At 49.2% G+C, this 23,820-nt stretch overlaps 9 protein-coding genes across 9 annotated transcripts; 4 read left to right on the top strand and 5 right to left on the bottom strand.

The window, feature by feature from the left end:
- Positions 1-668: 668 nt before the first annotated feature.
- Positions 669-3,067, bottom strand: PGRI_016810 (Heterokaryon incompatibility Het-C; the record flags this gene model as incomplete). The annotated part of the gene is made up of 3 exons (XM_040789394.1): positions 669-2,577; positions 2,633-2,791; positions 2,841-3,067. 3 exons carry the CDS (start codon positions 3,065-3,067, stop codon positions 669-671), a joined length of 2,295 nt encoding a protein of 764 aa, XP_040646347.1.
- Positions 3,068-3,527: 460 nt separating this feature from the next.
- On the top strand, positions 3,528-4,472 carry PGRI_016800 (phytanoyl-CoA dioxygenase family protein; the record flags this gene model as incomplete). The annotated part of the gene is made up of 1 exon (XM_040789393.1): positions 3,528-4,472. The coding sequence occupies one exon, from the start codon at positions 3,528-3,530 to the stop codon at positions 4,470-4,472; it is 945 nt and encodes a 314-aa protein (XP_040646346.1).
- Positions 4,473-4,948: 476 nt separating this feature from the next.
- aglA (putative alpha-galactosidase) lies at positions 4,949-6,589 on the bottom strand (the record flags this gene model as incomplete). Its single annotated transcript, XM_040789392.1, has 1 exon — positions 4,949-6,589. One exon carries the CDS (start codon positions 6,587-6,589, stop codon positions 4,949-4,951), a length of 1,641 nt encoding a protein of 546 aa, XP_040646345.1.
- Positions 6,590-7,241: 652 nt separating this feature from the next.
- Positions 7,242-8,765, top strand: PGRI_016780 (Zn(II)2Cys6 transcription factor domain-containing protein; the record flags this gene model as incomplete). Its single annotated transcript, XM_040789391.1, has 3 exons — positions 7,242-7,313; positions 7,380-7,968; positions 8,023-8,765. 3 exons carry the CDS (start codon positions 7,242-7,244, stop codon positions 8,763-8,765), a joined length of 1,404 nt encoding a protein of 467 aa, XP_040646344.1.
- Positions 8,766-9,244: 479 nt separating this feature from the next.
- On the bottom strand, positions 9,245-10,477 carry PGRI_016770 (class I SAM-dependent methyltransferase; the record flags this gene model as incomplete). The annotated part of the gene is made up of 3 exons (XM_040789390.1): positions 9,245-9,508; positions 9,565-10,278; positions 10,439-10,477. 3 exons carry the CDS (start codon positions 10,475-10,477, stop codon positions 9,245-9,247), a joined length of 1,017 nt encoding a protein of 338 aa, XP_040646343.1.
- Positions 10,478-11,870: 1,393 nt separating this feature from the next.
- On the bottom strand, positions 11,871-15,099 carry PGRI_016760 (uncharacterized protein; the record flags this gene model as incomplete). Its single annotated transcript, XM_040789389.1, has 3 exons — positions 11,871-13,641; positions 13,697-14,226; positions 14,284-15,099. 3 exons carry the CDS (start codon positions 15,097-15,099, stop codon positions 11,871-11,873), a joined length of 3,117 nt encoding a protein of 1,038 aa, XP_040646342.1.
- Positions 15,100-17,665: 2,566 nt separating this feature from the next.
- PGRI_016750 (putative mitotic spindle checkpoint protein (Mad2B)) lies at positions 17,666-18,541 on the top strand (the record flags this gene model as incomplete). Its single annotated transcript, XM_040789388.1, has 1 exon — positions 17,666-18,541. The coding sequence occupies one exon, from the start codon at positions 17,666-17,668 to the stop codon at positions 18,539-18,541; it is 876 nt and encodes a 291-aa protein (XP_040646341.1).
- A 1,963-nt stretch (positions 18,542-20,504) lies between these two features.
- On the top strand, positions 20,505-21,656 carry PGRI_016740 (uncharacterized protein; the record flags this gene model as incomplete). Its single annotated transcript, XM_040789387.1, has 1 exon — positions 20,505-21,656. One exon carries the CDS (start codon positions 20,505-20,507, stop codon positions 21,654-21,656), a length of 1,152 nt encoding a protein of 383 aa, XP_040646340.1.
- Positions 21,657-21,847: 191 nt separating this feature from the next.
- On the bottom strand, positions 21,848-23,280 carry PGRI_016730 (putative sister chromatid cohesion protein Dcc1; the record flags this gene model as incomplete). The annotated part of the gene is made up of 4 exons (XM_040789386.1): positions 21,848-22,000; positions 22,056-22,219; positions 22,288-23,039; positions 23,162-23,280. The coding sequence occupies 4 exons, from the start codon at positions 23,278-23,280 to the stop codon at positions 21,848-21,850; spliced, it is 1,188 nt and encodes a 395-aa protein (XP_040646339.1).
- Positions 23,281-23,820: the final 540 nt, after the last annotated feature.

Genomic DNA, 23,820 nt, shown 5'->3' with positions numbered 1-23,820 from the left:
GATGCATATAAGGGGAATAAATGATGTCTTTATTGCCCCAAAGCCAAATCTGCTCTTTGTTGGACGAGGCCAAGAATACCATCGCTGAGCATTATATGTGTTCCCAAGAAGATGTGCCCTTGTAACTTGTTGTTCTCTCTAACAAAGGGTTCTTGCCCGCTTCCTTTAAAAGCGATTTCGTCTATTTTCAAACTGTGCAACTCACGGCTCGGCCTTGTATAGTATCTATATCTCGTTTTTATTGGGGACATGGCCATCTAAACCCTATGTAATTAAACCGGGCAAAGCCATTATGAAATAGATCTAAGTCCAAGATGAGGCAACATCCAGAAACCAAGTAAATAGAGTGGTTGATTGAGGAACAACCTAACAAACTAAACCGCCTTGGTGATAACCCATAAGTGATACCCCGGGGAATCTCAACAGCCCATATAGATCCAAAGAAAGCCCAAGGTGACTCAATATCACAGCTTTCGCACGAGATTCTATGAAATGTAGTACAACATCCAAATTTCCCGTATCCTCCACCTTTATCGTCCAAACTCCGTTGCCTTATATACCGACACAAACAACCATCCAATTTCGTTAAAATACAACCACCCATCTCATCTGCACTCCGTATCTACATATTCAACCCCAATCATTTATCTTGTCTTACCATTCGATCTTTAGTAACCCGGGTGGCCATGTCCATACCCGTGACCCTGTCCATAGCCCTGGCCCTGTCCATATCCACCATGCGAACCTGGATATGAACCATGCTGCTCATGTTGCTGATTACCCTGGTAGCCGTAACTTTGCTGAGATGCGTGCGGAGGCTGGTGGTAACCTCCATACTGCTGTTGAGGAGGGTATTGGTTCTCATACATACCCCCAGCCGGCTGGTTCTGGTACGAGCCATGCTGGCTTTGTTGGGGTGCTTCGTCGTTTACATCGCGCGACAAGCCACCAGGCAGGAAGTTTGAGATTTTACTTTCGAGTTTTCCCAGGTTAGACAAGCCGGGGATGCTAGACAGTTTGTCCCACGGCATTCCGGAGGAGCTGTTGTTTGATTGTTGCTGGTGGTTTTGCTGAGGGAGGAATGAGGAGAATCCACCAGATGAATGTCCACCATTGTTACTGTGTCCATGGCCCTGGCTTTGGCCGTGCGATGCACCGCCGAGTGTTGGGAACCCAGCATGCTCGCCGCTGTGCGTGTGGCTCACTCCACCGGTGTTACGGCCGGATCTCACACCCTCAGAGCTGAGGATGGAGTCAAGGGAAGCGCCACGGTCTGGGCGGCTGTGGACCCATTTCTCGACGGCCTCGAACATTGCACGATGGGCACCATTGTGCATGTTGCGCACCGCTGGGTGGTGGAAGACTTGCATGCAATCATTGAGGACCTCGTCCTCGGAGACATCGATGTGTTGCCAAGCGTACAGAATACGAGGTGCGACGTACTCCACGATTGAAGAGGCGACCCGTCCGGCGGGCTCATTCAGAATGTTGGCAAAGTGGTCCTTGGAGAGCAAGGAGTGGGTAGGATCTGTGCAGTGAGGATCGGTCCATGGCTCGTACTGGTGCTTGCCAGAGGCATCGATAACACCTGCTGATCCAGTTTGGATGGACTTAGAAGCAGCCTTGATCAGAGGTCGAACGAAAGGTGCTAGCAGTGACATGACGAAGACGGTCAGAGTCTCAGAGATCTTCTCGACGAGCGACTCCAATCCAGGGATCTTTTCGATAATTGAGTTCAATTTCCGCGCTACCTTATCTCGGAAGGCCAAGATAGGATAGATCTTGGCCACTGTCTCCTGGGGATTGAAATCAGGCATGCCATCGAGCCCAGCACCTGGCTTCGAACCACCTGATGGCTCCGCACGGGACCGCTCGTGACTATTGGAAGCAGACTGCGCATAGCCGGTCTCAGTACCACGACTGCGGTTGGCCATTTCTTGCGCTGCCGACGACCTCTTGAGACCCTCAGCCTCGCTGACTAGATCCTTGGTACCTGGGATCTTGCCCAAGAGCCCAGTCAAAGCACCAAGGGAGTTGTTTGACTGCGCATTCATTTCGGCATTACCGAGAGCAATATCCATCTCGTTAACCTCGGATTGAGTGAAATGATCATTTGCCTCTCCCATCACAGAATGGAAGAAATCAACCATACCAAAGGTTCCCGTTATAAGGGGGAAAACGTGACGTCCTTGAAGGTTGATTTGTGTGGCAGTACCGGTATGCGGGAACACGTTCTTGAAACCCATCTCGCGCAGCGCCAGCTCAACATAGTTGGTGTGTGCGGCGAAATCCTCCAGCGTGTGTAGTCCCTGGCCTAGACACCGAAGTGCTTCGCACAGGTCCTCCTCGTTGCCTTTTCTGTGTCCGCCATTGGTGTAGGTCCGTCCATAGTGGATACTGCGGCTAAGACTGAATTTGATAAAGGCAGAGCTAGTGGCCCAATCGCCTCTCTCGTTGGCTATGTAGTTCTTCATACCGGTGCTCGGGTCAATCTCTAGCTCGATAGCACGAACAGGTGGGCGCAACCGCTTGTCATATTGGCGGGCATCTTCGTTGTCGGCATAGTCCTTAGGGTTACTGGAAGTAAGAAGACAATCAGTACAGATCATCAAGAACATGAAGTTGAACTTACTCAATATGTTCCTCGGGACGGTAAACACCCAAGCGATCCGACGTCACCTCAAATTCACCCGTGGCATAGCCGAAGCTCAGGAACGAGAGGACCCACACCAAAACACGGATAGTATCGGCCTGCAGATTTTTGAGAGTTCCAACGTCCATTGCCTGCGAGCTATAAAAGTTAGAGAATACATCGATCTTGCGATTCTTTGCTAACTTACTAATCACGCAACCAGTTACCAAAATACACGCGCTTGACCATGGTGGAAGTCCATTTGTGGCCGGATATGAAAGCCAGCGTCTTGAGTACATCTTCGATATCACCATGGCGCCAGTTCTTGCCTTCAACGGCGGAGATAGAGGCAATATTTCCAGCTCCGAAGGCGTGTACTTGCGGGAGTATCAGGAGCAATACAAGCAGGGCGGAGCCCGCACGGAGGAGGGGCATGGTGGGGGGTGGGATTTGCGAGGTAGTATTTTCAAAATTAGGAGGGGAATTAATATAGATCCTGAAAGAGTAGAAAGCTAAGTAAGAATCAAAATATTTCCAAGGAAAAAACCGATTACATCAAATTGTGGCAGAAGGCTCAGCCTTAGAAACCTCTTGGCTTATTCTTGGCACTCCCCACGTTTGATCACAGCATGCATTGACCTTTTGGTTTGTTATGTTTGATTTATAAAATACATAAATTACATATATATCGTATGATGTGTAACGGAGAAAGGTCACATCCCGAGGTCTGAAGATCCACGGTAGCATTGATGATCGAAGTTCCAGAAAAATACTACATTGCGTCGTATTGTTTCTTTTAGGCTATTTCAACCCCGCAGATATAAATTTGAACTTTCGAGATATACTTCGAAACTTCAGATACTATTCAATTGTTCACTTCATATTTCTTTACAAAATGGCCACCCCACACCTAGACGCCCTCAAACGCGATGGCTTCGTAGTAGTCCGCAACCTCTTAACTCCAACGGAGGTATCGCACTACCGCGAGATCGCCACAAAAGCAACAACCCTAACTCGCACCGGAAGCTGGCCACACTTCCGCACGGTTCCAAAGCAATTCCCACCCTGGCCAACAACCGTACCCCCCGCCTCGGAGGGCGGAATCTGGGGCGTGCAGCACCTAATGCACCCGGAAATGCCAGGACGGGAAAGTTTCGCACGATGCTACTTCTCCCCAACGATTCTTGCCGTAGCGGAGGAGCTAATGGGCATTGAAAACACCGATAGCGAGACCGAGCCACTCGTCATGGAATTGTTCAACTTGCTCGTGGCGCCGGAAACCAAAGACTTTGAGCTCCGCTGGCACCGCGACGATATCTCTGAGCACGCGACTGCCGAGGAGGAACTCGCACAGCTTGCGGCTAAGGCGCCTGGTGGCCGCCAGTCACATTGCCAGTATAACTTGGCGCTGTGTCCTGATGCTTCGCTGATTGTTGTGCCGGGGACGCATGCGCGCGCACGCACGCAGGTCGAGCGTGACGCGGATCCTTATGCGGCCGAGTTGCCGGATCAGTTGGTTGTTCAGTTGCAGCCTGGAGATGCGGTGTTTTATAATAGTAATATCTTGCATCGTGGAGTTTATCGGGGGAAGAGTGAGGGCGGGCCTGAAACAAGATTGACTTTGCATGGAAGTCTTGGATTGAAGGCTTCTGGGGATGGTGGTGATGCCGAGGAGAAGAAGAAGAAGGTTAGAGCTACTGCCGTGCTGCAGCATGGAGTTGGGGCTTGGGTTAATCGTGATGATGCTGCATTTGGGCTTGGCGAGAGGGCTGAGAGAATGAGGGCTAATCTTGTTGAGATGGGGACTGGAGAGGGGGTTGGGTTTTCTTTGCAAGGGTAGACTTTCCAAGGTGGGAAATTGTGGATGTTTCTGTAGGTATTTACTCTGTCTGGATATGGCTTGTGTATAGGGCTGAATGTACAAATGATATCACTTTGCAGCTGCAGCTTTGGCCCTTCCATCCCTCACTGTGCATTATTCTTGGCCAAATGAGGTATTCATGAAGCTATTCAGAGGTCCGCTTTTTCACATGCCTCCAGTCATCCCTACCCTATCTCATCCCTGCTAAAGCTATTCCTTCTTTTATGAAGAGAAATAAACTTCGAACAATAATGATTTATCTTTTCTTTTCTTTATTTTCAAATATCTTCGGATTCCTAATATGTTCGATTTTTCTCCTTGCCCTCTAGATCATTGATAATGCTGCTCTGACCAGGCTAGATCGTGATTGCACCTATATACAAAACGTGCATCTGTATAGATCTATATATCACGTGATTCTACACTATTGAGTTCCACGCTAATCGATATCTAATCTAGTTCAGATCCCCCTTGGCCAGACGGACTCCACTTGGCAATCCAAAGATCTGGCCGACACTATCAATCACACACGCCTCGACACTGGCCTTATCCTTGGTCTGAGTCAGACAATCCCCAGACGAACTGCGCAAATGACCCGAAATATAATGATCCCAGTTAATACCGTCTCCACCTTGACATTTAGCAAGCGAAAGTTCATCCCCAGCAGCAAGACAAACCGACTCATCGGACAGAGGGCTCAAAGTCAGCTTAGTGTCTTGGCCCGTTGCCGCAACATGCCAGACCTGGGAGTCTGAGCCACTGCATTTCTCAAAGGTAACAGAATCAGTGGAAGCAGTCATGCAAAGACCAGAAGGAGTGTTGAAAACCATGGCGGTAGGGGTAGTCTTAGTGCACTTTTCGGGCAGCGCAATACGGTAGACCTTAGCAGCATGAGACTCGAGCTGGACTTTGATAGCAGAGTCGATGGTCGAGACTTCATCGGTGACGAGATCACGCGCCTCATACTTGCAAGACTTAGACGACAGACCGAGACGCTCGACGGAGATGGTAGTTGTGGCCGTATCGGCTCCGCGGTTCAGCACGGTCAGGAGTCTGTCTCCGTTCTCCAGGGAGCGGGTCAGGACGTCGAACTTGCCATCGCGACTAACGAGAGCAGATTGCTGCGCCAGCGGGTCCTTGTTCACGGCGATGAGGGCCTTGTTGCTGAGGAATGCGATCTCCTCGTCTGAGAGGTCGGGAACGTAAGCGCTGAGAATCAATGGCGCGCCGATAGAAGCCCAGACCTCAAACTGAGCTTTTTTCTCATTCATCGAGAGGCTTGGGTGGTCTGGGATCAGGAAGTCGGGATCGTTATAGTAGCCCGGTTGCTGGTAACGCACTAGACGCGTGTGGAAGTCGTAGTTATACATGATGCTTTCCCATGCATTGCCATCGACGGCATAGTTAATCACATCCGCCGAGTGACGCGCTAGCTCGCCAGATTCTGGAACCCAGTTCATGACGACCGCCCAGTCCCCATCTTTGCCTTCGAAATATGCAGGCGCAGAATTGGAGAATATAAGTGGCTTCGGCATGGCAGTAAGAATGTCATGCCACTGCATGTAGCGCACGCGGTACTCCTCGCGAAGCGAGCGGCCTTCCTCTCCCCAGACATTGCATCCGTCCAGCTTGAGGTAGTCGATACCCCAGCTAGCGAATAGTTTGGCATCCTGCTCCTCATGTTCGTAGGAGCCAGGGTAACCGCCACAGGTCAAGTTACCGGAATCTTGGTAGATGCCGAGCTGGAAGCCCTTGCTATTCATGTACTTGGTGAGCCAGGGGATGCCGTGCGGGAACCTTTCGGCGTCCCACTGCAGGGAACCGTCCTTCGCGCGGTCGTGGCTCATCCAGCAGTCATCCAGCGTGAGGCGGTCATAGCCTACATCGAGGAGGCCGCGATCTAGCATTGATTGTGCTGTTTCGGTGAAGAGCGTCTCGTTCAGATCGCACATAAAACGCGCCCAGTTGTTGAACCCCATTGGAGGTGCTGGGGCTAAGCCTGGGTTCTGAACAGAGGCATGCACTGGTAACAGTGGCAACGCCAGGAGGCTCGCCATGCTTCGGGCTCCCCAGCTTTTGGGTGAGAGTGTCTTCATGGTGTCTTTGCAATGGAGTATAGACAAGATAGGGACAAGATGTAATATGCTTTGATGGCGCAGGCTTGTAATCGGCTGAGGCGTATGTTGCACAGCATGGTGGGCCGTTTTATGCTATCCAGATCCCCTTCACTCAACCTCTTTCGATTCCTTCACTGGCTCAATTTCAAGGATTCCCCGCACCGACGTCGCATCTACGACGCACTGGGATCTGCAGGAATCGAGGGGAACCGTGATAAACATTGTGACGGTACCATCAAACAGATTATATCTTTTGATGAAGTAGCATATGTCTACATACAACACCGGAGTTCCTCGAAGCTCGAAGAGCATACCTAATCTGATTCTAAGATCTGCGAGTGGCTAGCCACACCGATCTGCAAGAAGACAATTCGAATTGTACCCAATCAGAGAGCCGCAGAGCTTTGGCCTAGAACCAGAGGGAAAAAATTGGACAAGGAGGTTCGATCCCTCACATTTCCCCCTTGATATCATGTGTGGCACAGCTGAACCTGCATGACCGGGGGATGCAAAAATCCATTTTCTGAGTGGAACCTCCCCCGCTACTGAAGTTCAACGGCTTCTCCGATTCTCCGAGGAGCAATTGATCTTTGAAACATCCAAATACCACGATAGAGTGGTATTTCTCACAATGCCCCCCGACTCGAAGACAAAGATACGTCCACAGCAGTCGTGCCTCAGATGTCGCGAGCGCAAAGTGAAGGTACGCCCCATTACTACCTCTACTACCTCACTATCTCTACTTTAATTAATCTAATCATCTCACCAGTGCGACCGCTCTATCCCATGTCATGCCTGTATAATCCGGGGCCTCGAAGCTGATTGCACCTACCTCACCACCGCCGAAGATCGTGCCCAAATCAGTCAATCCGAGATAATAGACCAACTACGTCGCGAAGTCGCACAACTGCGGGGACGTCTGAACCAGAGCCCACGAGAGTCCAGTCAGAGCCAAAGTCAGAGCTCCCAGCGCCCGCGCCCGGACAAAGGGGCCGGAACCTTCCCCGGGAATAGTCAGAGTTGGACACAATATGCGCCCGCGCAAACCGGCTATAGCTATAACGGCCATGCTAATGGCTCTGGGTATGCGACCGGCGCTAGCGCTGGTTCTGCCTCGATTAGAGGTACACCGGATACTGGCGAGGGTAGCTGGGGCGGGTCGTCTCCATCCTCGTCGATCACGACGATGACGAACTCCGTGACTGTTACAAGTCCGGATAGTACGGGGAGTGAGAATGGGACTGGGTCAATGTCCGCTTCGTCGCGGTCGGCTTCAGCTTATCCTGTCGCGACGGGGTATGCGCCGCAAATTGCGGAGTTGGATGGGTCGACTGCAGTTGAATCGCTTGCTTTTGGGAGTATGTGTTGGTTTTGTTTCATTTATTTCGGGCGCACGTGCTAAATTTGGTTAGATGCTATAGAAGACGCGACAATGTCTGGATATTATACAGGAGGTATGACGTATCCTCCGGGGGCCATGTCTGGAACAGTCCCAATACCAATGCAGAGTCTCCCAGTGCACGGGTTACACGCGCAGGATGCGATGTTAGGGATGCACCCGGCGCTATACGGAACCAATGGCAATGATTATATGCTTGACGGAGGCAAAGCTCTACCATATTTACAACACGCTGGCTATCCCGCACCCATACCAACATCAGTGACACATTACGGGGAGGAATATCCAATACCAAATGAAGATGATACGCCTCATGCGTATCATCAGTGGGGACAAGATGCATATGGAAATCCGAATCCGAATCCGAGTCCGAATCAATTCCCGAATACGCATATATACCAAACCCCGTCTCATTATTCAACTATCAATACCTTCAATACCACCAACACAAACATCAACACCTATACAGACGCACCCTTCCCTCTACCAAACCCGTCACCTGTGCCAGGAGATACTTCAAGCCATGCCAGCCCCAGTTCCCAGGACCGTCCTTCACCAACAACCATAATGAACTCAATGCCGAGCTCCTGGAAGGGCGAGGGAAAACAGGAATTGCTGGAGATCCTGCTGGAAACAATTGCCACCTGTGATGAGCAACGCCTACCTCAGGTGATTCAGGTCTTGCGGGCAAGTCCTTCACCCGAGGAGGCGGTTTCGGGGGTTTGTCAGGTTCTCGGGATTTGGAATGGGCGGTGACGACGGCGTAAGCACATACTCAAACCGAGCCACGAACTCGTGCCTAGGTATGTTGTAGTGTGCTTATGTCGAATGCGTTGGAATCGAGCGGGTCAGGTCAGGTTCAGAGCTGGATCTCTGGAAAACCACTCGATCATATAGCCCGGGATCGCTGGTCGACACCAGGGCAAATTCATGGTGAAACCGTCTGAGACAGAGTCACCGTACTACGTCACACCATCTCCCCATCCTCTCATGCATCACGATACCACCCCATGTCCACATGAATATGAACATAAATGAAGCAAACAATCTAGTACATGGAACTGCCGCCGTTATATATTAATCCGCAGAAATATAATCATCAAGACATGATTCATGTTGTAAGGCAAGGGCATCGACAGGGATTGGAGAAGTCGACGGGGAAGGAGGCATTCCCAAGCCCAGTTTTACGTCGTGGGGTATCATTGTTATAATCATCGTTGCCACAGTCCCAGGTTTCAGGACGCCTCAGAACTGGTGGTTTCATCGTCGAAAGGCCGTTGCCCGTAGATAAAGTGGAAGCGCACATAGAGATGGTGCTTGTTGCACGCCAACTCCGCCCACACCTTATCCAGATACTCCTGAGCCTCCTGGTACGTGAATCCCATGATTCGAGTGAAGAGAGCTATTGAGTACGGCTCAATGGCTTCCAAGCCAACCATCTTGCCGACGCGGCCGAGTTCTTTGTAGCGGCGATTCTTGGCCCAGCCACCCATAGGACACTGAAAGTAAGTCAGTATACCTCCAAAACACCAGCCGGATAAAACAGTAGCCATACTTTATAGACATCATCAGTAATATTCGCAAACCCCTGTTCAGCCATCCAGCGCGACATCTTCGTCGCGATATTTATTGGCTTCCCAAACTTCTCACAAGCCTGTTCCAACAAGTCATGCCAGTTAGAAATAGCAGTAGCGTGCTCATGGGACCCATCATCAGAATGCACCGAAGGCTCAAACTCCTGCACCTCGAACCAGCCGCCCGGCTTCAGATGCTGATAAATCTGCTTAAGCAGCCTTGGCCAATCTTCGATGCCACCGCTCATAGACCTTGAATGGATATAGTCGAATGGTTCCTCGGGCGAGAAAGTCCAATCACTCTCCACGTCATCGATAAAGAAGCGACAATTGGGCGGCGCCCAGTTCGGCTGGATGGGGCTGAGATCTGTTCCGATGATATCCGCCTGCGGGTTGTCTTCGGCCATTTCCAGGGCCCATTCGCCAGTGCCGGTGCCGATGTCTAGAATGCGGCGTGGGCTGGTGTTGTGTATTGGTGCTCGGTGCAGATCACCACCTGTGAGCAGTTTGAAGAGGTGGTGTAGGAGTGCTAGGCGGTCTTGTTCTTCTTCGTCGTTCGGGAAGGGGTATTGGCCATTTCGGTATGCGTGGTAGCGGCGGCCGTTTTCATAGGTGTAATCTCGGACGGAGGAGGCAAAGGAGAGGTTTGAGCCTGCGAGGGTTTGGGTTTCGAAGAGGGAATCTTCATCGCTTGTCTGGAGATTTTTAGTCGGGATTGAGGATTTGTTGGAGATTGAATTATAAATTGGAGACATGAGATCGGTCGGGGGAGTGGCCTCTTTTTGGGTGCAGGTGAATATAGGGATATGGGGGTAGAGATGGGATCGAAGAATTAAGAGGTAATGATCTACTTACGTCGATTTGAATGCGTTCATTGACATTAGGTTGTGACATGGCGAGAGAGGGGAGGTAGGGAGACTGAGAGGAGAGATATAGAGGTAGGGAGGAAAGAGAGGGAGGAGAAAGAGATAGGAGAGAGAAAGATAGAGAAGGGAAAGTGAGTTTTTTTTTCTCCTGAAGAAAGAAATAGAGGGGAAGTGGAATGAAGCTATCGAATCCAAGAACCTAAGAAACCCGAGAGAAAGGATACCGGGAGAAATAGCGCCACTTATTTTTTTGCCCTTCCACCTGGGCGGTTCAGTACCTTTTCCTTTTTTGTTAAACCCCGCAGGAAATCCGACAGCTTGGGACGGGAAAGTCGCCTATTCCAAATCGGTCTGTCTTTGATTTGCAGTTTTCAAGGTTCCAGGGTTAGCGGGATCGAATGTGAGTGGATACTTTGGACACCGTAAATTCCTCGACTCCGTATACCATGCAGGTTTATTATTATTTTAATTCTAGTCACTCATGCTCTTTGGGAATTTACATCTTGGCTTTTTATGATAGCATATAATATATGGACAATGAGGAAACATATTCAAATCTTTGGGTAGGTAGTTCTACACACCATAGGCTTGGTTTTGATCAGCAAAAAGGATCAAGGCTTCACTATGTAAAATGGGGAAAGCCAAGAAGTACCAGAGATCACTCCGTTAACTCCGTAAGATAAGCCATCATAGCGTGCTCAGTTTTACTTAGTGACTACATAGTAAAAAAAAGGTGAGCACTAACACAGAAATGGAAGCCAAGAGACACATGTCCAAGCTAGAAACTTAACTCAGCTGACTGATATGAAAGAACAGAAAAAAAAAAGAAAAGAAAAAAAACACAAAATTCGGGGTTAAGTGGCCCGACTGTCTGGTTGGGTCCCCACACGGGACGGACCCCGGGTGGTTCCCGAGGTCCAGATGAATGCAGAAACAGAGGATTTTCTTCTTTGTTTATATGGTAAATTGCGATATAATAGAGAATCACCATACAATCAAGTATCATCTCATGGTCAGAGAATATAAATAGCTAAGCCTCTAGCTAAAAGTTAATTCAAAATATTGCAGATCGTATTAGCACACAAAGTTCGGAGTAGGGGCCCACAAGAACTAGCGTTCGTGGACAGCCCCAATTCGACCACTCCCAGGGTCCCTACGGAGTACATATTACAAGGATGTGCTAATGCTGATTATCCTTTTTGTTTCTACGATACGGTAGGCAAAAGGCAAAAAGAAAAAAAGAAAAGAAAAGAAAGAATGAGTGTTTCTTCTGTACTAGCGACATGTACAAGTCGTTGTACGTATGTTTTATTGGCATTCATGCATCAAACCATTATGTAATAACCCGGGCATTCCAACGGGCATTCGGGGACCAGAGTACATACTCGCAAAGTCTCAAATACGATTTCACCCAGCTCCACTTACAGACCCTGCAGTTTAGCCTGCTCATCCGGAGTCAGTGCAGCATACAATTCTTGGAAACCAGGCTGCGTGGAGGCCTGTCGGAAGAAATCCGCCAGGAAGCTCTGCGTTTCATCGTCTCGGCGACGCACACCGAAAACACTCTCGGAGCCTCCCTCGCCGAAGCTCATCAATCCCTGCTTCGTGGCTCCGATGCCGAGGTCCAGGTGCTGACCGGGGATATCCTCCCAGTCGTCATCGCCATCGTCACTGTCAGCCTCATCCAGTGCCGCCGCAGTAGCGGCGTCGATCTCCTTGTTGCCAGATGCGGCACCCAGCTCTTCAACCAGAACCTTGAAGATCTTCAATGGTGCGGGCACGGTCGTGAATTGGTCGGGGTTTTTACGCGCCTGCGAGCGGGTCTTGATTCGGCCAGTATCCTGAATGATGAGGTCACCTTTGACGGGCACTTCGGCCACACGTGGATCGGCAAGTTCATACAGACGTGCTAGGGCAAAGATGTTCTGCTTGATCTCATCGTAGCCGGCGAAGTTGACGGAGTTCTCAAGCCACTTGCTCAAGACCACGGCGAGTCCGCTCTGGCCGTCCAAGTTGACCTGGGCCAGGAAGTCGACTACCTCACGTGCGCTGATGAGAGTGAGTCGCGCGAAGACAAGAATTAGACTTTGGATGAATTGCGCTTGCTGGGCCGTGGCCAGTCGCTGCGCCACGGCTTGCAGGAGCTGCGGCAGGTAGGGACCGAGGCGCTCGGAGCCGGCCCGTTCAACCAACTCTGCTGCTAGCTGGCCGACCTCGGTGGCTGCATTGTCATCCACGGCGGGGCCCAGCAGGCGGTCAATGATGACCAACACAACTTCGAGTGCTTCCTTTCCAGATTGAGGATCACGCCAGGCAATGAACTGCGCAAAGTCGTGAGAAAGCATGTGTCGTACGGCCTCGGTGGCAGGTCGGATCAATTCGGCCTCATCGGAGTCCAGTAGCAGGCGGTTCAACTTGGGCATCACTGTCTCCACGAAACCAGCGGGCATCGGCTCGGGACTCCGCTCGGCCAGAGCGCGAAGAAGATCGGCTGCAAAGGTTGTCAAGGCATTCTCTTCAGTCAGGTTGCCCACGTCAATCGCACCCATCAACGAGGGAAGCACCTTTTCACAAAGACGCATGTAAGAATCAGGGCCATTGTCGGTAATCTGGTCCACAATATCTTCAAATGCCTCAGTGACAGTCAAGGTCAATTGGAAGTTTTCGGCTCCGCTGCTAGCAATACTGAACAGCACATCAATTGCAGTAGATGACAGAACTACGCTAGAATCGGCCATAATAGTGTCCCGGAGGGTTTCCGCCAACGTGACCTTGAGATCATCAGAGTCAGTCTGTTCACGAAGGTCGTGTGCAGAGATGAATTCTGAAATGGCCGCAATCACTGCAGGCTGGAATGGGCGGGCCAAGTTTGTCGGCAAAGCGGGCATCAGATCTTGTAGCACCCGAATGCAAGCCACTTGGACCACCTCGGCAGGGTCTTCGGCAATCGCCTTCAAAGTTGCCTCCAGATAGGATGATGCGGTTTGTTGGAATGCCTCACCGGCGACCTTGGACAAAGCGCCAGCTACAAGGTAGCCTCTAGCACGCAAGAGCTCCTGTTCTTGTTGGATCGCATATTGCACAAATTGAGTGAAGTGGGATGCCAGCTCAGGTGAGATCTCTTGGTCCACTTCACCAAAGTCTCGAAGCAAACAGTTGAGAATGTACATGGAGGCTTCACGTTGCTTCCATCTATTTGCGTCATAATCAGTATAATCTAATACCCGAAGTATAGAGTAGAACTCACGAGACAGACGAATCGGCAAAAAGGGTGTTCATGTAGCCTAAAAGACCCTCAGCAGCTGTACCCTTCAGCCATTCACCGGCCTTGATCGCTAGATCTCCGCTGCAAGTTCGAGGGGTGTAGTTGGCTGTAACAGAAGTCTCCTCGGAGAGGAAAAGGTTAACATCAATCTCCCATAGAGCCTCCTCCTCTGTTGTAATTTGTGAATAAGAGCTGGCTAGCTTCATGATTTCCGGAAGCCAGCTGGACGTGCTGGCAGTCGCACCGGCATCACGGAGTTGCTGCTGTAGCTGTGCTTTTACCGGAGGTGCCTTCAAGAGGGCCTGGATGATATCAAGTTCCTCCAAAACGAGGAAATCAAGTGAGTGGGGAAGTCCGTCCGCATCCTCCAAACGACTCTGCCTCTCCTCCTCAATGTAGAAATTCTGGTAAATCGGTAACGCGTTGGTGAGTTCCGTCCAGACTGTCGAGAAGAAAAGTGGGCTTTGCGCGGACAAAAGAGCAGGGAACAAGATGCGGATCCTCATGAGAGTCTATAAGAAAATCATGTCAGCGAAAACGCGGCAAAACCAAGACGGAACACGACATACCTTAACGACTTGAAGCTTCAACCCAACAATTCCCCTCCACTGCGATGCAATCTCCCCTTGTTTATGTTCCTCTTCCTCGCTGGGTGGCTGCGGCAGCGGTGCCTTTAAAGCTGTATCGAAGAACGGCGACCACCCACTAAGCACCTCATCCATGAACTGTTTGATTGCCGTCTTGTGTTGTTCCAGAACCATTTCTAAAGTATCGAAGCAGGAACGGAAGACTGCGACAGCCAGAGCGCGCAGCATTGGCCGTCTAGACTCGGCCGTAGCTACGGCAAACAGGGACGAAACGAGGTCACGGGCGACATTGAAAAACTGCTCCTCACTGAACCCAGTATCGACAAGATCCAAGAGGACCTTCAGTGCACCGTGCATCTGGCCATCGGTACTGGCGGGGTCATTAACGATCCGAAGCAGTGAAGGGAGCAGCTCGGGCCAGTCGTCCGGGAAGTCGGCACTAGCTATCTTGCTGACAGCGTAACTTGCAGAGTTCTTTACCTTCCGATGAGGGGTATCGTTTGTCGCAAGCAACAACAAAGCCTGGCGAACATTGGCTTTGTTAACATCGTTGATAAGGATTTGACCTTTGAAGTCGTCGAGAATGGGGGACCAAGCGGCGGCAATGAAGGTACGCAGGACCGAAAGGGCAGATTGGCGTAAGTTTATGGGAACCGATTCGTGCGAGGCAATTGCTGTGAGTGAGATTGCGAAGGAATCGTGGGCATACAGATTTCCCAACTGGGACTCTGCGGCTCTTCTGGTATCGGCCTTTGGTGACTGGGTGTCTGCCAGGAGCGACAGGAGTTCTTGCTCCATGGCGAACAAAGTGTAATTAGTGAAGCTGGTTGGGTATTGAGGAGCAGTCCAGCGAAGATGAAAGAGAGATAAGAAGTTAGGCTCAAAGCCAATGGATCTCAGTCGCGGTATTGAGAATCCAATGCTTCGCGCGCGCGGTGGCAGATAAGGCGGGGCAGTTTGAAGGCGGTCGGCCCTATATACCTAACCCCCCCCCCCCCCCCGATTTTCTTTATATAAAGCACATTCTATGCATATTACATACAAGAATAACTGGCCACTTATGCGGCCTTGTTTTTATAGTATTCTCACCTTTAATGGTGCTAAGGCTAGAAGGATACGACGAATCTAACGCGAAGCATACAATATACGCGGTAAAAACGGCTTATAATGCGCAAGACGACTGTTGCATGTAATCACGAGGGATTTGATGTTTACACCGTAGAGTGGAACACGGCATGTCTGATATTCCGGTGGCGTTATAGCTAGTTATTATTATTCTAACTTTACGGCCGTGTTATATCTAAGAAGAACCACCCAAAAACCTCAAAAGACATCGGGGTGTCTAATATCTGATATCATCTTGAACCAGATACACCAGAGAGGCCGCATACGAGGCAGACTAATTTGACGCAAATGCTTAATGAAAATCAGACATCGCCAATTTGTCTTGGAAGCGGGAGATCACTCCGATCTGCGCTGGCAGCCGAGCAGAAAGATAGGGCAAAGGCCCAATAGAGTAATGGACGGTGTAGGAAAAACATAACTTTATTGTGTATCTTACGTATGCCCCTTACATGCAGAGGTTTAAACCATGTATAGGGCAATATAGAGAAGTTCAAGTATTTCACAGTGCTTAACTTAGACTATAAACTCAATATCCTCTCTAATAGAATCTCTAGATCACACGATCACCTGGAATAGTCTAATCTAGGGATCTTTCAGACCTCCGCGGAGGTTAGACAGTGATCGAGATTCCACGGAGTCTACCATTTACCATTTTAGGACCTGCACTACATGATCCGGTCTAAACTGGCTCGAGCTTTAAGATCCAACGTTGGACGTTCTGATCTTTTCGATATAATTGGGTCAGGATCTTTCGGAAAACATGGGAGTTCCACTAAGACATTTTGGAATTATTAGAATAGTTACGGGAAATATTATAGAGATAAGTAATAATTAAGTGACGTTGAGAGGATGTAGTATATCATTTAAATCGTTATAAAAATCTGAAGTATGGAAGTAAAGAAACAAATGGAATCCAGATATGCCCAAGCACAACGGGAAAGAATACCCTCTTATGACCGCCACTGCCGTCAGTGTTAGGAAGATCATCGGGTAAGATGCGTACCTCTTAGAGAGAAGTGGATATGTGTATGAGTACAGACCTGATACACTAATACATAGAGGTGTTCCAACTCAGTCTTACTACCTGTTATATAGTTAATGTTTATATATAGTTCATAACCTTTAATATTTAAGTCAGGTACCGGACGATAAACAGATATCCCGTCTTCATGGGTGTACATGGTATACCCTTGCACCCTTCTTTCGCCGATGATCGCCCCTCTTATAGAAGTATCCATCCTTAGTGGGGAAGAAAAAGAGCAAAAAGCTGTGTGCCCTTTTTTTCTCCATACAAATATCGTATAAATACTGGTACTGTATTTTTTTTCTTGCCTTTTTCTGCTTTTTTTTTCATTTGCACATTTCTATAGACCCTCACACACAAGATTTTAGTTCAAAATATATGAAATATATGTATCAAAATATTAATGAAAACAAAATACTAAGCTATATATTACATTTCATTAAAAAAAAGTGAAAATCGGCAAACCCATGACGCAACCACGTGACAGGAACCATGACCCAACCAACTTACCTCAGTCATTCTTGTCCGCCTTTCTTCTGCTTTTCCCCTCGATGAACGAGAGAGGTACATCCCATCGATTCATCTCTATAACTTCTTTATTTTTCTGATTATCTGCTTGGGCTCTGCCCTCTTTTTCCTTAAAACAAAAAATTCCTCTCGAGGGTTACCATCTCTCAAAATTTCCCCTCCTTCCCTTCGCTTTAACACCCCTCCTCGAATTCCCCTCAAGGGTTCTTAAATCTTAAAAAAGTGATCACTCTCTCTTGGGATCGTCGTTCGGGAATTATATGATTCTTCCATCCCTCATGCTTTGAGGTTTGCTTCTACTTGTCGTTTTGTCTACCTAAGCGTACGTTTCGGATTTCCTTTAACCCCTCCAATGCATGATACGCCCAACCATCTTTCCTTCCCCTCATAGTTTTCTCTTTTATGCTGCATCGAGTGACTACTTTCCGTCGCTCTACTCACCCTGACCTCATCAGTCATATCATCCTACCGATCGTGACCCGCCGTGTCACTGGAATATTGAGGAACAAAAACTTTGACCGATTGCAAAACATAACAACACTTTACACTTGTTCGGAACGTGACATTGACCAATGGCTTAGAAAGGCAGAGCGATGATTAGCTTCAGGGTGGAACATCATTCAGATTCTTCGAGACTTCGTCAAGACCACCCTCACCGCGGAAACGATACTGGATTGTTCGACGGCAATGCCGATTGCCAGTGAGAGCAGTAGTACCACCACCACCACCATGACCACTTTCTCCGCCCCTGTCCCTGCTACCAAATCGCTGCCCACAAACCAGTCAGCGTTAGCGGCCTCCTTCACCAATTTCCTCACCGTCTCCGTCCATCAAATCCTATTTCTGCGCTCCGTCTATCCGCGCGCAACCTTCCTCCCCGTGCGGGCATACAACTATCCCGTCCGACAATCCCGTCACCCAAAAGTCTGCGACTACATCAATGATGCTTCAATTGCAGTCGGAACGGAGATTCTCAAAGGCACAATCACCGCAGTCAGTATCATCATTTCATCTCTTCGCACAAATCAGCCCCTCGAACGATATGCTTTTGATCTATCGGGCTTCCCGCGTGCCCCTGCGGGGGAGGTGAATACTACATTTGAAGACAGAAATGAAGATTCATCTAATCCAGGTGCCCCTGTCTCAGACCGGGGCCCCGCACCAACATCGGTTGACCTCGAGGCACAATTCCGGGCATGTCTAGCGAGACTCGCCTCAGCATGCGCCCGGTTGACCCCACTTCCCCGCGATGACGAGTTCAGTTTCACCGTCTGCATTGAAGTGCGGGAAGATGCTTTACCACCGGCGGGGACCACCAAGGAAGAACAAACTTGGATTGTGGCAGAACCGGGCAAAGTGCACCTACGATCGTGCACAGCACCATTTTCCGTCTCTAAAGTGCGGAATGGCGAGCCCCAGCAAGCGCCCCCCAAGGTCTCGAATGGCCGTGCCAAAACAGTACCTGTACGACGTGTCGAAGCTGGCGAGCTTCGGTTAGAGTTGTGGGTAGAAGAGGCACGACAGAAATTTAACGAACCGGTGGACTCAGAGCAGCCATCATGACCTCGAAATTATCCGATCTTATTTCAGGCCTTGGGGGGATTTCGTGTTCTTTGTTTTTATTTTTTATTTTCTCTTCCCTACTTCTCTTTTCCCTGTCCACACCCAAATTCTGTCTCATTCTTGATTTAGCGTGACCAATGACCGAACATACATGACGGACGAAGGAAATTCTGGAATTGCCGTCCGCAAAAAGTGGCGGAAATACATAAAACGAAGAGCGGACGACTTTTTGGGACTCGCATGGAATTTTATCTACATAGATCAGGTTCATATCTTTTCTTTCTAGTGCTTCATTCCCAAGTGCTTATTCTTTCCCCCTCTTCTTCCCATTCTCACTTTCATGACGCTCCTTCTCCGTCCTTTTTCCTCTTTTTTTACCCAGGCTTTTTTAAAGCTCGTTTACTTTTGCATCTGCTTGATCCCTTGGATTCTGCGCTGATCTTTTTCCTGCGATCCGGCCTCTTTTTTTTTTCATACCATCTCCCATTTTCACGTTGTATTTCATTCGTCTCCTTTGTTGGAATTCAACTACATGATTCTCTTTCTAGCCAATTCAACTATACTAGCGACTAGTTCCCGCTGTCGTCTTGGTGTCTTCTCTCTTTTGCGTTTTCTCGTCTGCTCTCATGCTGATAAACTCAGTGAAAATGATTCCGAAACATCTCCCTTATGCCATAATGTCTTGTGTCACAAAGTTTTATCTGATCTTGGTTTTCTCCGTGTCATTTGGTTTACATTTCACCTCTGTCTTTGTACCCCTCTACTTAATGTCCTAAGCCTAGCTGATGAAAATAGGCCGCTAGGCCTTAAGGGGGTTCAATATGTAAGTGTGCTAGACAGATATCCAGTTTAGGTTAATGGATGCTGTTAAAAAGTAACCAACTATAGCTATGCTCTAGTGCTTTATCTATCCCGAGAAGCCTTTATCTACTGAAATGGAAGAGAAGAAGAAAAAAACAGGATTGATGATTTCTTATACCGGGGGACTAAGGTTGATTCTAAATAGCTGATAGTCATGGTAATGAATGGATAAATGCTAGGTCAAGAAAAAGAGAAGTCCTTAGGAGAATATGCGAGGTTGAGCAAACATTCTAACGAGATAAACGGGGCAAAGACACAGTCATATCGAATCTTATCTGAGACACTACTTAGGCTCGCTTTCCTTCTGAGCATGCATGGCCGAGGATTGTCAGAATAGATTAAATCAATATTGATACCACGATAACTAGTGGGGCTACCGAAAGAGGAATTAAGTATACAAATAGAAATTTAAGAAGTGTTTGCTAGCTGGAATATACTATTCGCCATTTAACGGGGCTTTGAACTGCCTATAAGACTGTTAGGTTCGGGAAATGGACATAAATAAGTTTACTGGTGGACGGGGTATGTCTAGTGATCTACCAACGTAATTATATATAAAGAATAGTCGCGTGAACTCCAATTCATTAAAACCCTTAATGCATACAAGATATATATAGATTGACACAAAAGATCCAGGGTTCAGGGCTAATCAATGACATAATCGCCAAGTCTCACATGACCCAACCAAACCCTCCGCCAAAGGCAAAATGACCGGCTCTTACGTCAAGGGCCATTAGCAATGCAACATCGCTTGCCGTCGCTTCGCCTCGGGCCAGTGACAAAGAAAAAGTCCTTGTTATTGTTATTTGTACCGTATATGGCAGGCGGATCCGGCCCTGATCGTGATGTGGAATGCAAGGTGAGGGGGGCGGGCAATAGAAGGATAGTGGTCCAATTGTAACGAGTTAGATGTTCGTGTGACCCATTTGTGATCGTGAAGTCCGTCGGATTAGAAACTATATTATGGACGGGTTCCGTCGGTATCTCCACAAGTCGGATCTTTGACTTTCACCCCGGATTCCAAGATTTCTCTTTATATCTTCTTTGTACCCTTACCCTTTTCCTACATTCTCAATTTCAACTCGTACTTCAATTTGCAAACATGATTGCTGCAGATATTCCCTCCCTACCTGCAGGGGAATCACCAGATCTGATCTTGGTCCCAGCCACAGCTGCAGAGCGCATTGCCTCAATTAGGCTGAACAGCGTCGCCTGGAAAGGACCGCTAGATGTGGAAACATACATAGCACGCGAGGACCACCTCCTCCAGCAACGGCTGACGCGCGATGGTCTAACCTGCTGGATCCTGGTAGACCGCAACGAGCCTGAGGACGAGCGCGTAATCCTTAGCTCGTGCGAGTCATACCGGAAGACAGCGTTGCTCGCGCACGACGGACAGGTGGAGAAGGTCTCCACTTACGGCGTGGGGAGTGTCTACTGCCGGCCTGATTTCCGCGGGAAGGGATATGCAAAGCGGATGCTGGAAGAGCTGAGCACTAAACTCGAGACATGGGAGATGGAGAAAGAGCCACGGCGGAAGTCGTTGTTTACGGTACTTTTCTCAGATATCGGAAAGAAGTTCTACGCTCAATTTGGGTGGCGGCCGTTCTCGTCTTCCCATATGTCTTTGCCGGCTACTACGGGCGGGCCGGAGAATTCTGTGACGAGGGATCTATTTGCTAAGGATGTCCAGAACTGTCTGTGCAGCGAGGCTGTACTTGATAAGCTGCGCGAGCAGATGCTTGTGGCGTCGCGGAAGACGAGTGGCGCTAAGATTGCTATTTTGCCTAACTTTGATCACTTCGTCTGGCACTGGGCTCGAGAGGAGTTTTATGCTGAGAACTTGATTCCCGAGCGCTCCCCGCCTGTAGTCAAGGGCGCTGGTGATGACAACGCTCGCGTGTACTGCGCTTGGAATAGGAACTTTGGCGAGAAGCCAGAGGATAATGTTCTCTACATACTTCGGTGGGTGTATGATGAACCCACGTCCCCGGCGGAGGAGAACACCACTGTCCAGGCCATGGCTGCTATCCTTCGGCGAGCACAACAAGAGGCGCACGAGTGGAACATGAGCAAGGTTGAATTCTGGAACCCTACTCCCCTTTTGCAGAAGGCCGTGGCCTTGGTGGACCCGGAGGCTGAGCTCGTGCACCGCGAAAAGGAGAGCATCGCCAGCTTGCGGTGGACTGGCGAGGAGCAAGGGTTGGGGAAGGACGTGGAGTGGTGGTTGAATGAGAAGTATACCTGGTGTTGATCATTTATTCGTTGGAGCATCATTTCGTTTGTTTCTTTGTTTGCTCGTGATTCTCCCCAGTTTTCTTTTCAGAATTGTGGGGTCGAGGCGAGTTTGGGCGGCAGATATGATCGTGATGCTTCTAGATACGCGCGCATCATAGACTAGATGCCATGGCATTTTACGCAGCAAGTGCGTTAGCTTCTTTGCAATCAACGACGGCCTTTGAGCAGTTCGTGCCAATTCCTGGTATTCTTAGCCTTCGCGGCTGTGGCTGGTGCAGATGTAGTTTTGTTCGTTGGATTCCGTTGCGCTGGTTCAACAAAGTAAATAGTCGTGGGGTCGGGACTGTTGTAGCAGCCATCCTGTATTCCAAATCAGTTATTGCGCCGCAGCTCAAGCGGGGAAAGATAAAGTTACCAGCAATGACAGCGTTGCCTCTCCTCTCCATGTCTCAGGTAGACAGTCCTTCCAGGCGCGAAGGAAATCACTTCTTACAATAGCAGACGAGGCAGTCGGGGCAGTGGCAGCCAGATATGTCTCGCCCACCCACTGCGTACACTCAGACTTATCAAAGCTCGCCCCTATAGAACAGCACAAAACAGTTAGAAAATCCAACAGCAATCACATCCCACCGTCCATTTAGACTCACATTTAATATCATCCACCAAAGGCGGCCTTTCATTCGCAATGCAGATGCGCCTCACAACAGCCTCCAACAACGCGCGTGGGAAGGGCGGCTCCATCTCCTCATCATCATCTAGAACAGACTTCCACAAGTCCCCAACGAGAAACTGCTTCTCGAGATCAATGCCCTGCAAAACAGCGCCCTCAACTAACCGCTTCCAGACAGCTAATCGAGACCGCGCTGAGGGCCGCCAACACGCCATCTCTCCAGCCCCATCGACAAATGCACAAAGCTCCATCCAGCCCTGCTCGCACTGCGCTGTTGACACAGGGATATCCTGACACAAATTATCCCTAGCCGTGCGCATCTCCTCGGAGCTTAGGGGCCCCGTGGAGTCAGCTGAACCGCCCATCGCTATGTCTCCGTCATCGTCACTGCGTCGGTCATATAGCCGTAGGCTCTTCTCCAAGAACGGAATGGCCGAGAACCCTCCCGGGGGGATGTGCAGTTCTAGTGTCGAAGAACACTTTGCAATGGCCGTTACAGCTTCATCTGGAAGGTTCAATGTGCCACTTTCGCCGGCATCGTCCTCAACGACTTTTATGTCTGCTTGGGAGATTTCGCCGCGGCTTGGGCGGAGGATGTGCAGGGAGTTTGAGGACTGGACTTGGCGGATGCGATATGTTTGTGTTGGTGTGCATAGGTTAACGTAATCGTGGGCGGCGGGGTCGACTACTGCTTGTGCGAGGGCTGCGGAGGGCGATTTGAGTTCGAGACTGGTAGGCGCGGTGAGTTAATCGAGAGCTGCCAATTGGGGATCGTAGGGGTTTATTTTAGGGAAGGCAGCGCCCAGGTTATTTCCGGCCTGCTTGGACCTCTGTTCATGGCGTTAACTTACATAGGCGCATCTTTTGATGTCAGTAGTTCTTCCAGTTCTGGGGTAAGTTCCAGTAACCGGAACCCTTCTTGTGGACGGGTATGCGTGAACAGAATACCACGCGCGTCTTGAGTAGACATTGCAAGTTACAATGCTTATAGAGTATGCAAGTCGAAGCAAAGTGAGAATTGTGGAAATGAAGCATCAACGCGTCGAAGTGGATACGCACAGACCACCGCATAAGAGGCGTTCGGCTTCCGATGTGTAGAGGCAGGCCCTAGAGGATGATCATATCACAGTCACATTAATTGGGCTAATTTAAAAGTCATATGTTATATATTAGAAAGACTATGCAGCTTTACACCTTTTTCACATATGTTCTATTTTACGGATTCATTGACACTTCCAGATTATACTATGTATTACTGAACTACATCAAGGACAGATGCCGTATAAACCACTATTATTGTGAAGAATACGCTGAAATTAGAACCATCAATGTTTTGCTTTTGAATGGCCAAAGTATTGCTCTCCATCGCCAACCATTATGATTCGTTGTGACTCCATGAAAAAGAGAAATGCCGCCCAAAGATAAAAAAAAAACATATGCAAGAACTGAACAAGAACGAAAAGCAAAGCTCCTACGGAGTACACTCGCGGAGCTTGGGCGCAAATATGCC

The sequence above is a fragment of the Penicillium griseofulvum genome (genome assembly GCF_001561935.1).
Source record: "Penicillium griseofulvum strain PG3 chromosome Unknown contig_80, whole genome shotgun sequence".
In the NCBI taxonomy this organism is placed as follows: domain Eukaryota; kingdom Fungi; phylum Ascomycota; class Eurotiomycetes; order Eurotiales; family Aspergillaceae; genus Penicillium; species Penicillium griseofulvum.
Note: the sequence above shows the minus strand (reverse complement) of the source record. Positions and strands in the feature narration are given on the sequence as shown.